This window comes from Podarcis liolepis, assembly GCF_965112155.1.
Source record: "Podarcis liolepis genome assembly, chromosome: 13".
Lineage (NCBI taxonomy): Eukaryota > Metazoa > Chordata > Lepidosauria > Squamata > Lacertidae > Podarcis > Podarcis liolepis.
Window position 1 is genome coordinate 39516565 of NC_139573.1, and position 15538 is coordinate 39532102.

General features: G+C 42.9%; 2 protein-coding genes across 2 annotated transcripts in view; both read right to left on the reverse strand.

Annotated features, from left to right (window-relative positions):
* LOC310690471 (uncharacterized protein) overlaps positions 1-15538 on the reverse strand; it is an 88033-nt gene that overhangs the window by 39060 nt on the left and 33435 nt on the right. The window contains 4 exon segments of the mRNA XM_083469403.1: positions 582-756; positions 758-807; positions 1669-2520; positions 3275-3557. Coding sequence (XP_083325529.1) covers positions 582-756; positions 758-807; positions 1669-2520; positions 3275-3557 — 1360 coding nt within the window.
* Positions 4971-14409, reverse strand: LOC310690822 (vomeronasal type-2 receptor 26-like). The gene is made up of 5 exons (XM_083470395.1): positions 14136-14409; positions 12708-12990; positions 10744-10971; positions 8347-8473; positions 4971-7713 (listed from the first exon to the last, which is right to left on the reverse strand). Exons 1-5 carry the CDS (start codon positions 14372-14374, stop codon positions 6815-6817), a joined length of 1776 nt encoding a protein of 591 aa, XP_083326521.1. The 5' UTR covers positions 14375-14409; the 3' UTR covers positions 4971-6814.

Genomic DNA, 15538 nt, shown 5'->3' on the forward strand with positions numbered 1-15538 from the left:
TCTGGGATTTCAAAGGCGGAAGCGGCGTCCTGGGGAAAGTTCTGGAAGGTGGAGGTTTGTCCTGGATCTTGGGCAAGTAAAACAAAAATCATGGGATTTTGGCATGTTTGTCGAGGGAGATTCAGGGGGTCCTGAAATAGGTCAACCCTAGTATAATTGAAAGGTGTGGTAGCTTGGGTGTGATTCACACACACACACATACCCATTATGTCTAAGAAATTCATTAGAGGTTTTCGGCTGGTGCCTCTTCTTCTTCCCAAGAGACTCATGAAATACACTGGGATAAGAAGAGCCCCAAGTCAAAAGCCACATGCCATATCCAGATGCTGGACAAGATTGGCCAATAACAATATTCTGCACTAGTTGGGCATTGATCTGAGCCAGCAAGATCATCTTATGTTGTGATTCCTGCATCGCGGACCGCATGACTTCCAACTCTAAGATTCTATTATTCTTACACAGTGCGGAGAAAAAATGTTTAGAATCTGGCTAGAAAGGCAGGTATGTGCTGGACTGATGATCTGTAAGTAAAATAACATTATCTTTTCCTATCTCTCATAGATGTAGGAACTATGCCTCACCTGGTGAAAGCTTCTGTGCCACACCATTCTGTTGTCGTCAAGGGTGAATGGCTGGTCAGGTGTAGCCTCCACATCCACCCTTCCAACCTTGACCCTCACAAAGGAGTTATTTGGAAAAGTGACCATGTTGGTAATATCAAAGCCAGCTTCTACTTCCCAGCTCTCACCAAAAGATAGTTTCTCCAGCAGAGTTGTTGAAGGAGACAGTCCTAAGGAAGGAATGGAGCTGCATTGAAATAAAAATAGTAACTGTGAGGTAATGGATATGTCTCTCCTTTTTGACACTCACGATGCCTCCAGTCTGTCTGTATAGTGTTTTCTATACCAATATTTTAGGAACTGTAGCCATTATTGTAACCAAGCTATGTTTGACTGCCTGCACAACTGACTGCTGTATGGAAAAGCACATGAATCTGACCTTTGAAGAGCTTTGCAAGCAAACAATGTATAACCTATTAATTATGTGACCTGTCTTTGTGCTAAGGAAGTGGGATATTTTGGGATCAGCTAGAAGGGGTACATTTTATGGTTTAAACGCCTACATTTCATGCCTTTATTTGCTGCATGAGCTGCCATTTTAATTCTCTTCTGGGGTTCTCTCAGCAAAGAGTCCAACAAGAGTGATATTGCTTAGCAAGCTCAGCTAAAACTACAAAATAAAAAGGTTGACAGTCCTCTTCCTTGCTGTTCCCCATCTCATTTCCCCAGCCACAGCTACATTTTTCTCCAGCTCCACCTGCCAGCTCTCTCCTACTCGTCTCAGTCTAGGCTGGGATCCTCCCTGTAACTTGTGTGCAGTGAAGCTGCTTTGGAAGTAGCAGCACAGTGCAGGATTGGATCCACCTTCACTAACAGGTTCTCTGCACGCAAAGGAAGTTGCTCACAAAAAAAGCAGGACAGTGCAGAATAGGATCCTTCTGCTTAAGTCCTGTAAGCCGAACGGCCTGATACTTCCCTGTGCTAGTCCTTAATGGGCAGCTTCTTCACACAAGGGGAGAATGTGGTCTAGTAGTGAGAGCTTGCAATTTTTCAGGGTACTGTTTTGCATATCATTGCCTATGTCAAATTATAACTCATGAGGCATTACCTGCCAAGGCTGAAGCTCCTGCATCTCTCCTTCCACCATTCTCCTATATTTGGGTCCAGGCAGGAACATGGCATGTAAAGCATGTGCCGTTGCATAGACAGCATTATAGAGACTGTAGCTGTGGCCAGCCATGCTCATCACAAATGCAGATGAAGGGAGATCTTCCAGTTTCTCCTCTCCAGTGCAGGTTCCACTGGCCTGCTCCTCTGTATTGGAGTTTGGAAATAAACAGAGAAATACCTCTGCCCAGAACTGCTTGACAAAGCCATTTCCATTTGCCTCAAAAGGATTTTGTGCCTCAAGAAAGGCTTTGAATCCTTGTACCACATTTGAATGAACTGAAAAGGAGAGGGAACCCTGGAAGACTTGCATATCCACGTTCATTTGATAGGTCAATGCTTTGAAATCCAGCTGTGCCGTCAGAATCCACACCTTGCCTACAGACGTCTTGGTCACATTTTCCAATTCACCAAGAGCTACTATGTCTCTCATGGCAAGCATGTACTTTGTTTCTCCATAGAAAACCACCACCTTGGCTTTACTTTCCATAATAACTTGATAAATTTGAATCCAGTGGGGATACATGTCATAATACTCAGCCATATATGTCGTTTTCAGGGTTGTCTCTGAGAAGGCCAAGCAAATGCCTTTCTGGGAGAGCAGAGGTTTCAGCGTCTGAATAAACCTCTCTCCACTGTCTCCACTAGCAAGCAACCCAACCCATGTCCAGCCAAAGTGCAAAAGTAACTCAACAATCCCAGTGTACTGATGGGCTTCATTGGGCACCATCTTGTAGAAGGAAGTGGATTGGCTTTCACCAGCATGCTCTGGGGCAAAGGAGCCATAAGTGATCTAAAGGGAAATAAAGGAGCATTATTTATAAATGCAGAAGGACTGGGTATTTGAACCCAGGGGGCAAAATGAGCCAGTTGCCTTAAGAAGGCAGGTTCCACAAAGCTCCTCTGCCCTCCTTTTCTTTATCCACTGTGATCTCTAGGCTTTTTCTCTACTGCTACTTTTCTCTCCCCTGTTTCTTTCATGTTGCTTCACCACAACATTTCAGCTCCTGATTTCATGGTCCCTTCCCTTTCCTTCCTCTCTCAAGCCACTAACACACAAAATCCCCATCAAGTCCCAGAATGTGTGGGCAGCTGATTTCTGATCGGCAGGCTTCCAGCTTTGCAAGGGAGCAGCTTCAGTCTCCAACCAGTAGGCCATGGAGCAAAGGTGAGAGGATGTCAGTTGGAAGAATGGAATTTGGATACATGTTTTTAGGTGTGTGAGGACAAGGAAGTGGGGTGAGAGGAGCACTCTTCCACCATCCCATTACCTTCTCTTCATCCATAGACACTGACAGTCTGATGCTTGGTGAAGAGGAATGGCTACCTAGAGCAGACATGTTTTTATTATGCTGATAGCTTAATGTCACCTGACAGCTTGATGCTATGCATTCTATTTAATTGTGCAAAGCACACTGGGAACACTTTTTGTGAAAGGCAGAATCACTCTCCTTTGACTCTCACAACTATTTCTATATTAAACAAATCCTTTCTGAATAGAAAACATCATGGTGAATGAGTGTGGAAACCCCAAGACTGTATCTTACCTGGGGAATCTTGTAGATGCCCAAGATGTTTGCCAGGTAGACAGAGGTATCCAAGTCCAGTCCCCCAATAACTGCCATCAGGTGTTTCTGGATATTGCACTTGTAGTTTGGTAGAAGGGTGGAGAGAAGGTTCAGAGCAGCCCAGTAGGTCATCCTTTCATCGAAGTAACTGTCATAGATGTGGAATCCTAAGGTGATATTAGGTAAGATCTTGGGGTTCTCATTAATCTCCTTGACAGCAAATACCAAGGCCAGAATATGCTGGTAGTTCTTTGGCACAATGCTGCAACAAGAATTTTATGCTGTATCAGTGGGAAATATCCTATGTTGTTGTTTTTTAATCTGCTACTTAATGATTCTTTAATATTTTAGTGCAAATTGTGCCCCAATATACTCATATCTACAGAACATTTCCCACTGAAATAATGCATTGTATTCCAATTCTATTCCAGTTACACTAATATATGAATTTTTATGCACACTTTGCCTACATATATTCATTTTTGTTTACATTGTTTGGCTGGAGAACTGTTTTGAACAATTTGGAGAAATGTGAATTTCAAATGATGGCTGTGTTTTGGTTTTTATAACTATTTAGAGCAAAGAACGTTTGGTAGGTTCACCTTCAAATATGAACTGATTTGAATTGCCTCCTTCCCAAGAATGGAAAACTGATGTTTACTTTGGGGTCCATCATATACTTGACAACACTTTTTGAAGACCCAAGAGATGCTGTGGCTGACAGAAGCATCTAAAGCCTTTTATCTCATATCAACTTCCCTAAACCACCACTCCTGTTCAGTTCACTCACAGATTAGTTGAGCAACTAGGTACAGCCTGCCTCTGACTGGCAAACTCCTCAGGTTATAGTCTTGGCTGCTTGGACATCCAAGCTCCTTTAAGAAATCTGCGTTTCTAATGTTCTTCTGGTATGAACTGAGCAGAATTTTGGCTTAATGTAGGGTTCATTCAAACTTCCCCTAGTCCTGCCATTTCCCTCAGGGAATACCTAATCTTTACTGCTCAATTGGAACTCACACCTCCCTCAGAACTTCTCCTAACTGGCAGTTAACTGACATTTATTCACTGATCACTACCTTCAGCTGAATACAGCCTGAATGTATCTGATCCAGGCCCTGCCTATAAATATTAAACGCAATTGTCTAGCCTGACTTGGACGAGAACATCAGGCATTATTCGAGCATCAGGGGTTATTCAAAGGAGAGGTGAGACATTAAGACACTTCACAAAAGAGTTTCTGAGGTGAAGATTGAGAACAGAGAAGGGCTTTCCATCTTAAACTGGGGAGGTTCAACCTGTGAGTCCTCTCGTTAAACTCTCCATGAAAGAGATTTTGTGGGATGTGGGGAGGAGAGAACACATCAACAAGACCAGGCTCTCGTATCTCACTGACACATTCAGATCTGCATTTCCCTTCAGTGGAAGTAAATCCCACTGAAATCAGGGGAACTAGCTTCTGAGTAAGCCTGGTTAGAGCTGGGGGATATTTCAGTATCATTTGACATTTGATGTCTTTACTGGGTATTAAGAAGTTGATGAATAGTTAGCCTTTCTTTGAAGTCTTCTTTGTCAAAAGCAGCAAAGAGATGAGAAGCAAGTCCGCCAACAATAAGATGACCACGTTGGTAGTATTCATGTGGAATTCTGGACAGATCATGGACGGTACAATTCATGGTATGTTTGCACACCATAAGTGGCAGATGAAAGAGAAGGGGCACAATAAACAGCAGCATACTGAAGCAAATATTCTTCTCAAACAATCTTATTTCCATCCAGCACATGAACCTTCCTTCACAACCAACCTCAGTACAATATTCTGCCTTATCACAAACAGCACTTCTCTAACAATTCACAGATTAAAATCCTATTTTATAACTTGATTAAGAAAATAGTTAAAATCCTTCCTCTCCTCTGTCCTCTCCCTTGTAAAGAATGGCAAGAAGAGGTTATAATACCCATGTTTTGACATTGGTTAGTATTCTCTGGAAATCTACTGAGACATTATCCAAGGGAGACATAGACATGCTGAGAGTGATAATTATAGGTGAGATAATAACAAGCTCTCTTTACATCAGGAACATCTGAAAATGCCCAATAATAATAATAATAACCCTGTTTCTGATGTTTCATTCAAAGTTCTTTCTGACTGTTTTATGGCTCAACAATAGGGCATGCAGAATTAACAGCAATGAAAAGAGAAGAACAGTGTGCCAGTCTCTTATCAGTGTCAACCAGTGGAAAAGATTAATCTGACCTCCTAAAATTTCCCACTTGAACACCACTTCATTAGTTTTGTAACAATTATACTGAGATGAAATAATGGTGAAAAGGACAGAGTTTTGAAGGTGGTTTCGCTGGAAGCACGAAAAAATAGGAATCAAAAAAGGAGAATGTTCTGGATGCCAAGATCTGGGTTGGGGGCACAAACTCTTGGTTGAGAGATTCCCACAAACAACTATTTATGTTCCTGATAGAAAAGCCCCTCACTACTAGTTGGAGGGAGTAATATATAGAAGTAATAACTAAAAAGTAGTGAATGGTGGTATTATATTTTCTAATAAAATGGAGCTTAATTTCACTCATGTTCAAAATGCTTTTACTCCAAAATATTCATTCAGAAGCATTCTGCCCTTATAACAATAAACCCATTTAAAATACCAAAATCGTTATTCATTGAATTTTAAGTTTAAAAACCCCTCCAGGAATGGTCTAGCATATATTGCCCATAACCATGGGCATCCCCCACTGCACACGAATAATAACTAAATACTTAATTAATACCCAGATATGGAGGGAGAGCGCTGGAGAGTTCTCATGGCTTGTGAGGGCAGAGACTGGAGGTGCAGCAGGGGGTTATTTACGCTACTCAGCCCCCCCACCTGACAGCTAATGTGCATAGAAGAGCAGCAGAAGCAGCAACTTTCCCCACACATCCTCCAGTCAGCCCCCCAAATTCCAGATGTGGGTATTTTAGGTGCAGTATTCCTGAACTGGAAAGGAGAGAGAGCAATAGAGAAGACATTCAAAAGGTTTTAGAGGGTGCTACCCACTTATCCAATCTTCATTTATGTGTGGGGGCACTTGAAGATAACCCCCAAGTAAGTGGGGACTCACTGTACTGAAATCTGTGAGACTGGTTCATCATGACAGTGGCAACTCTACTGAAACCTTACTGAGAGGAAAATAACCTAGAAAGGAATGAGACTTTTTTTAAAAAAAGAAATTGCCTCTCAATGTATTGTTTTTTCCTGTTCAGTTTCTAATCAATTACCCTTTGTGGTTGTAGTCAGGTCTCAATCTTTTATGGTACTCATCACAGTTTTTTTGTTTCCAAATAAGCCTTAGGGTTAAAACAAGATGAGGGGCTCCTGTCTCCGAGAGACCACAGGGGATTTTAGAAGAAAGTGCACATAGGAATCGCAACATGTAAAATACAACCTAATTGAATGGTGTGGATAAAGAGAGATTAAATTGTTCATAGTTTGGTGGGAAAAAACCAAAGGATGAAAGGATAATTTATTATTTCCTCTTTATTAACTTCTCCTTGCTGTTCAGATCCGGCCTCAACACAATGATGTAGCATTTGGGAGCAAAGATGGAGCCCAGTAAGCCAGCACTGGAGGCCAAGATGGAGAAGATCTCCACAGCCACCATGTATTTCCCCTTGGTGCTCAGGTACACTGGAACAAAGGAGATCCAAACACTACAAAACAAGAACATGCTGAAGGTGATGAATTTGGCCTCATTGAAGCTCTCAGGCAATTTCCTGGCAAAAAAGGCCACAACAAAGCTGACAATGGCCAAAAAGCCCATGTAGCCCAGGGCATAGTAAAACAGGGTGAATGACCCTTCGTTACAGCCTAGAATGATTTCTCTCATCACAGAGTGCATGTCAGAATCAGGAAATGGAGGAGAGGTTCCTAACCATACAGTGCAAATGCCCACTTGGATAAAGGAACAAGAAATCACAATGGAGCTTGCCAGTCTTTTCCCCACCCACTTCCTCATTCTGGATCCTGGTTTGGTGGCCACAAAGGCCAGAACCACTGTGATCGTTTTGGCCAGAACACAAGAAACAGTCACTGTGAAAACAAGGCCAAAAGCCATTTGTCGGAGCAGGCAGCTGACTCTTTCTGGAGGGCTGAGGAAGATCCATGGGCAGAGGAAGCAGAGCAGGAGGAAAGTGAGGAGAGTGTAGGTGAGATCCCGATTGTTTGCTCTGACAATGGGTGTGTCCTGATGTTTAATGAAGATGACTAGGACCACCACTGTGAGGAGAGAGAGAGAAAGAGCAAACAATGCTAAGCTCGTCCCCAGAGGCTCTTTAACGGACAGGAAGTTGATGGTCTTTGGAATGCATTTTGATTGTTCCGTGTTGGGATAATGATCTTCAGGGCACGCAACACAGTCATCCATATCTGGAGAGAAAATAATACTTTCAGATTTCAGATGTGTTGGAGAGCAACTACTAATGGTGTTAGTATGGAACTCATAAGCTTAAATTAGATATATCACAGATATTTCCAGAGTAAGCAGATTGAGAGTGATGCTTGAGAACCTCACCTCAGCACTGTGTCATGAGGGGTGTCCTGTGATGGCTTACTAACTCCCCATAAACCATGTTGTGCAGTTTAGATGGACACAGTGGTAAGTACTAATACAAATCAGCCTCGCATTATAATTGTTCAGAACAGGAACAGAGGAATGTGTCATACCAACTCAGATCACTGGTCCATTCAGCTCAGCATTGCCTGCTGTATTTTAACATACATCATGGGTGACAAATCCTTTTTTTGAGAGGGGGGCAAGGACAACGTCCATATTCCTTTATGGGAGCTGTGTGCCAATAGGGATATATGAAAAATTTGATTTTGTTGACATTTGGATGGGAAAGTTATTTAAATTGTACTTCGTGAACCAACACAAAGCAAAATAGAGTTTCTCCCCCAAAATGGTGCAGTTCTTCAATCATCAAAATGCATATTTCCACAACTTTTCCATAATTTCTAACATGACTTATGTTTGAAAAGTATATATCTTGTGTTTCTTACCTTTCTCGGATGAAATCTTTCCGTGAGGACATGGAGCACAATTATAGCAGCAGAATGGCTCCCCCTTCTTCTTCTCCTTGCTGGAACCAGGAGGACAACTTGGGTTGCACACAGAAAGGGGTGGAACCTGCCCATTTAAATAAACACTTAAACATTTTAGCACACAGAAATCATTAGCACTTTTTGTGTCCTTTTTCTTCCAGCCAGCAGTAGGAAGACACTAAACTACTTATTCCAAACTCAGTGCCAAGCTACTCACTTTCTTTTTCATTGGGTTTTTTAAAAATAAAAAATAAATGCTGAAACTTACCATGTTGGAGCCCCTTTCAGGCATTCAGGAAGAATGCATGAGGATGCAAAGGGGAAGAGGATTGGGGATTCACCTTCACCAGCACTGCGCCTATTGTCCCCATACAAAATGTAACACCTGTTCCACCCCCAGTTTTCCAATCAAAGTATGTGTAAAACAATCCTGCTTCTTGGAGAGGACAGAAGCGTCGTCCCAAGAATGAGCTACAAATCTGGAGACTGTGTGGAGAGTGATCTTCTGCTCAGGTCCAACTTGTAGGTTTCCCACAGGTATCTGGTTGGCTACTCTTGACAACCAGGGGCATTTTCTGTATAAAAACACAAATATCTACCTTATACAGTACGTCCGCTCCACTTCACTGTGGGGAGGAGTTGTGGTGGACCGCCTGGCCACCCACTCTCCTCCAGGGGCGGGGGACGAAATCTCGCATTGCCCGGGGATCTCAGCCACGTCAGTGACCAGCTGGCCAATCCACTAGCTGGTGGGGTCATGGCCAGGACCATTTAAGCTGAGGCACGAGCCGGAGGGCTTCCTCTTGGCACACTTCTTCAATCTCCCGCCCTCCCTCCCTATTTTACAGGTTTCTCTTTATTGGCCTTGCAAGACAGAGCTGTTCCGCCTGGCCTTTGGTTCGGACTCAGTCTGACCCTCATGTTTCCCTTCCCTTATGGTCTTGATTTATCGGCTACTTTTAAAATGAGGCTGCATTTTAACCTGTATTTTAAATTGTGTTTTTTACCCCTGTTATGTTTTTACTGTGATTTTATTGGTGTTAGCCACCCTGAGCTGGGGTGGGCGGGGTATAAATAAATTATTATTATTATTATTATTATTATTATTATTATTATTATTGACATCGGTTGGTTGCCATTGAGGGGCCTGGTAGGAATTTTTCCACTTGGCAAAATTGGCATGGGGCCATTTGGTTTTCGCCTACCTCATAGTAATCGTCACAACTTTGTAAGGTTTTGCGGCTAGGCATTGTTTGACCTTATGATGGGGGAGGGGAGGTGTGGCCATCACCTTGCCCCTCCAAGTTTAAGGGTATTCCGTTAAAGGAATCCGGGGGTGTGGATATTGTCTGAAGCCCGGTGCAGGGCTAGGGCCATGACATGACCCCGTCGGGAACACCTGGGGGAGGTCAAGTTGGTCTGCACCAACGGGGCTCCCCCTTCTGGTGGTTTACCCTTACCTGACTCCCTGCGCTATGGGCAGGAGTCGGATATAGTCAGGTCTATTCAGTGCCTAAGCCAATACCGCTCACATTCTGTAATCAATAAAGTTGTGGCCAAAATTTGCCCAATTACATTAACCTAATATTTGTGTCCTGGTGTGTTTTTATTCTTCAACGAGGGGGTGGTTGTGGGGTCAAGACATGCAACAACCAAAACAATATCATTCCCAGATCAAAAGGCGAATGATACTCTAATCTGATGGTCAACTGGGAGAAGAGGAATGTTTTCATCTGGCACCTAAAGATATGTAGGTTTGAGTCTTCCTCAGTCTAAGAAGCTGAGGCTCCAATACTTTGGCCAACTCATGAGAAAGAAGACTCCCTGGAAAAGACACTGATGTTGGGAAAGATGGAGGGCACAAGGAGAAGGGGATGACAGAGGACGAGATGGTTGAACAGTGTTCTCGAAGCTACCAGCGTGAGTTTGACCAAACTGCAGGAGACAGGGGGAGACAGGAGTGCTTGGCGTGCTCTGGTCCATGGGGTCACGAAGAGTTGGACACAACTAAACGACTAAACAACAACAAAAACAACAACAGTCTAGGAAGTCCATTTCCCCATTTCCCTCTTGGTGAGAAAGAACCTGCTTCCTTCCCATCGGAGCAACAAACATCTTATTCCTGCCAAGAGACTCATGAAATACCCTGGGATAGAGAGACACACAAGGTAACAGTCACTTGTACACCATATCCAGATGCAGGACAAGACTGGCCATTGGTGTTTTCCTGGACAAGATGGGCCATTGGACTGATCCAGCAAGCTCATCTTATGTTCTTATGTAGTGCAGAGGAAAATCTAAAAATGCAATAATATTGTTTTCCTATATCTCATGAACGTAGGAAGTATGCCCCACCTGGTGAAAGCTTCTGTGCCAGATCATTCTGTTGTCATCAATGGAAATTTGCTGGCCTGGGATGGCTTCCACATCCACCCTTCCAACCTTGACCCTCACGAAGGAGTTATTTGGAAAAGTGACCATGTTGGTAATATCAAAGCCAGCTTCTACTTCCCTGTTCTCACCAAAAGATACAGTTTCTCCAGCAGAGTTGTTGAAGGAGACACTCGTAAGGAAGGGATGAAGCTGCATTGGAAGAAAAATAAACATGGTAACTATTAAAAAACTATAAAAATCCACGCCTTTCAGTTCCCACTGCTTGGATATCCGCTCTGTAACTTGTGTGTGGAGAAGATTAGATTAGATCCGCCTTCACTAATAGCCCCTCTGCACATAAAGGAAGTTGCTCACAAAAAAGCAGGACAGTGCAGGATTGAATCCTCCCACTTAACAGCAGATAGGCATTACTTGCCAAGGTTGAAGCTCTTGCATCTCTCCTTCCTCCACTACCCTATATTTGGTTCCAGGCAGGAACATGGCATGTAAGGCATGTGCTATGGTATGGATAGCATTATAGAGACTGTAGCTGTGGCCAGACATGGTCATCTCAAAAGCAGACGAAATTAGATTCTCCAGTTTCTCCTCTCCAGTGCAGGTTCCACTGGCCTGCTCCTCTGTACTGGAGTTTGGAAATGAACAGAGAAATACTTGGGCCCAGATCTGCTTGACAAAGCCATTTCCATTTGCCGCAAAAGGATTTTGTGCCTCAAGAAAGGCTTTGAATCCTTGTACCACATTTGAATGAACTGCAAAGGAGAGGGAACCCTGGAAGACTTGCATATCCCGGCTCATTTGATAGGTCAATGCCGTGAAATCCAGCTGTGCTGTCAGAATCCACACCTTGCCCACAGAGGTCTTGGTCACATTTTCCAATTCACCAAGAGCTACTATTTCTCTCAAGCCAAGCATGGACTTTGTTCCTCCATAGACAACCACCACTTTGGCTTTACTTTCCATAATAGCTTGATAAATTTGGATCCAGTGGGGAAACACGTCATAATAATCAGCCAAATACGTCGTTTTCAGGTTTGTCTCTGAGAAGGCTACACAAATGCCTTTCTGGGAGAGCAGAAGTTTCAGGTTCTCAACAAATCTCTCTCCACTGTCTTTATCTCCAGCAAGCAACACAACCCACGTCCAACCAAAGTGCAGAAGTAACTCAACAATCCCAGTGTACTGATGGGCTTCACTGGGCACCATCCTGTAGAAGGAAGTGGTTTGGCCTTGAGCAGGATCCTCTGCAGCAAAGGACCCATAAGTGAGCTAAAGGGAAATAATGGAGCATCATCCATAATTGCAGAAGAACTGGGTATGTGCATTGAAGGCATACCCACTCAGGAGCCAGAATGAGCCAGTTACTATAAGGCAGGTTCCAGAAAGCTGGGAGTGGGTGCAGATTGCACCCTGTGCTTCTCAGCTTCCAGCTCCTTCTCTGCCACCCCTGCATGCTCACTTTCCTGTGTTCCTGCTTCCCACTCCTTTTCTTTCTCCACTTTGATCTCTAGGTTTTTAGGTGCTGCTGCTTTTCTCTCCCGTTTCTTTCATGTTGCTTCACCACAACATTTCAGCTCCTGATTCATGGCATCTTCCCTTCCCTTCCCTTCCTCTCTCAAACCACTAACCCACAAAATCCCCATCAAGTCCCAGAATGTGTGGGCAGCTGGTTCTTGATAGGCAGGCTTCCAGCTTTGCAAGAGAGCAGCTTCCGTCTCCAACCAGTAGGCGATGGAGCAAAGGTGAGAGGGTGTCGGTCAGCAGATTGGAATTTGGATACATGTTTCTAGGTGTGTGTGGATAACATTACCTTGTGGAGGGCAGGATCACTCTTCTTTGTCTCTCACAACTATTTCTATATAATACAAATCCTTTCTGGATAAAAGACATTATGGTGGATGTGTGAAATCCCCAAGGCAGCATCTTACCTGTGGAATCTTGTAGATGCCCAAGATGTTTGCCAGGTAGATGGAGGTATCAAAGTACAGTCCCCCAATAACTGCCATCAGGTGTTTCTGAATGTTGCACTTGTAGTTGGGGACAAGTGTGGAGGGAAGGTTCAGAGCAGCCCAGTAGGTCATCCTTTCATCGAAGTAACTGTCATAGATGTGGAATCCCAGTGTAATATTAGGCAAGATCTTGGGGTTCTCATTGATCTCCTTGATAGCAAATACCAAGGCCAGAATATGCTGGTAGTTCTTTGGCACACTACTGCAATGAGAATTTTATGTGGTATCATTGGGAGATATCCTATTATTATTTTTAATAGGCTTATTTATTCAGTATTTTAGTGCAAATTGTGCCCTAATATACACATATATGCAAAAGAATTTCCCCCTAATGAATGCATTGTATTCCACTTCTATTCTTCTTGCACTAGTATATGCATTTCTATAGACACTTTACCTGCATATAGTCATTTTTGTTTATATTGCTTGGCTGGAGAACTACATTGAACAATTGGGAGAAGTCAGAATTTCAAATGATGGCTGTGATTTGGTTTTGATATCTTTTTAGAGCAAACAAATTTTTTCAGGTTCACATTTAAATTTGAATTTATTTGAATTCCCCCCTTTCCAATAAAGAATATTGATATTTACTTCCACTCCTGTCCAATTTACTCAGAAATTGGTTTACCAGCTAGGTAGAATGTGCCTCTGACTGGCAAACTCCTCAAATTATATTCCTGCCTGTTTGGACAGCTGAGCTCCTTTAAGGAATCTACTTTTTATAATGTTCTGCTGGTAAAAACTGAGCAGCATTTTAACTTAATGTAGGGCTCATTCAGACTCCCCCATGCCCTGCCATTTTCTACCGGGAACTCAATGGGAACTCACACTTCCCTCATAATTTCTCCCAACTGACAGTTAACTGACATTTCTTCACTGTTCACAACCTTCAGCTGAATACACTCTGAATGTATCTGATCAAGGCCCTGTCTATTAATATTAAACACAATCGTCTCGCCTGACTTGGATCTTCGAGCACCACCTCAAAGGAGATGTGAGCCTTTAATACCCCTCACACGAGAGTTTCTGAGGTGAAGATTAAGAACAGAAAAGTGCTTTCCATTTTAAAATAGGGAGGTTTAATCTGAGAGTCCTCTGGTTAAATTCTCCTTGGGAGAGATTTGGTGGGATGTGGGGAGAAGAGAACACAGCAACAGTCATTTCACTGACACATTCAGATCTGCATCTCCCTTCTTCCAATCCAGCTCTTCAGCTTTGTAAATGCCCCCCATTATCTGCCTGGATGTAAATCCCAGTGAAATCTGTGGAACTAGCTTCTGAGTAGGCCTGGTTAGAGCTGAGGGATATTTCAGTATAATCTGATTATTAGACATTTGAATTCTTTACAAGGTATTAAGAAGTTGATAGGTAGTTAGCCTTTCTGTGAAGTCTTCCTTGTCAAAAGAAGTAAAGAGGTGAGAAGCAAGTCCGCCAACAATAAGATCACCAGGTTGGTAGTATTCATGTGGAATTCTGGACAGATCATGGACGGTGCAACTGATGGTATGTTTGCACACCAAATGTGGCAGATGAAAGAGAAGGGGCACAATAAACAGCAGCATATTGAAGCAAATGTTCTTTCTCATCAAACACCCTTATTTCCATGCAGCACATGAACCTTGCTTCACAACCACCCTCAGTACAATATTCTGCCTTGTCGCAAACAGCACTTCTCTAACAATTCACAGATTATAATCCTATTTTACACATTTATTAGAAGAAAGGTGAAAATCCTTTCTCTTTCATCTCCCTTGCTTAGAATGACAGGAAGAGGTTTTCATACCAATGTTTTGACATTGGGTAGTATTCCCTGGAAATCTACTGAGACATTATCCAAGGGAGACACAAACATGCTGAGAGTGATAATTATAGGTGAGGTAATAACAAGCTCTCTTTACATCAGGAACATCAGAAAATGACCAAAAGAAAAAAGAAAAGCCCTGCTTCTGATGTTTCATCTAAAGTGGTTTCTGTTTATGGGACAACAAAAGGGCATGCAGAATTAACAGCAACAAAGAAGAACAGTTGGCCAGTCTCTTATCAATGCTGACCAGTGGAAATGATTCATCTGACCTAAAAATCCCACCTGAACACCAGTTCATTAGATTTCTGACCATTATACCAGGACCAAAGAATGGTGAAAAGGACTGAGTTACATAGGTTGCTTGCAATGGTAGCAAAGAAAAATGCGTATCAACAAAAGAGAATGTTCTGGATGCCAAGATCCAGGTTTGGGGCAGAAACTCTTTTTGAGAGAGAGATTCCCAGCTGAGATTTTAAATCACAAAATATGCAGTGAAATAAAGTGTGGAGATATAGGTTGCCAGACCTTTAAAATATGACCTTCCTTTTCCCTTAGCATAGCATAAGACTAAACATTTGGTAGGTTAAGAACTGGTATACTTACAAACTCTTCAAAGGTCATGTTTGTGTGCTTTCCCACATATCAGTCAGAAAACACAGGCAGCAAAACTTATTCTCAATGCTGAAAGTTCCAGATTATTGGTATAGGAATGCAATGAAGGCCTGTTAGAACCATGTGGTCTGAGTATGAGGAAACCAGTTCATCTAAAACGTTGTGCTTCTCAGGTAGAGTGAAGGAGAGCAATAGGCCTGATTACCAATTAACTCTCAAGCAGGGTCGAAGGAAGGTGTCGTGACACCCGGGGCAGGCATCGCTGCGTAGGGCGCATGTCCAGCTTCGCTACGTACAACACATGCGCTGTATAGCAGTTTGCCGCCGGCGCTGC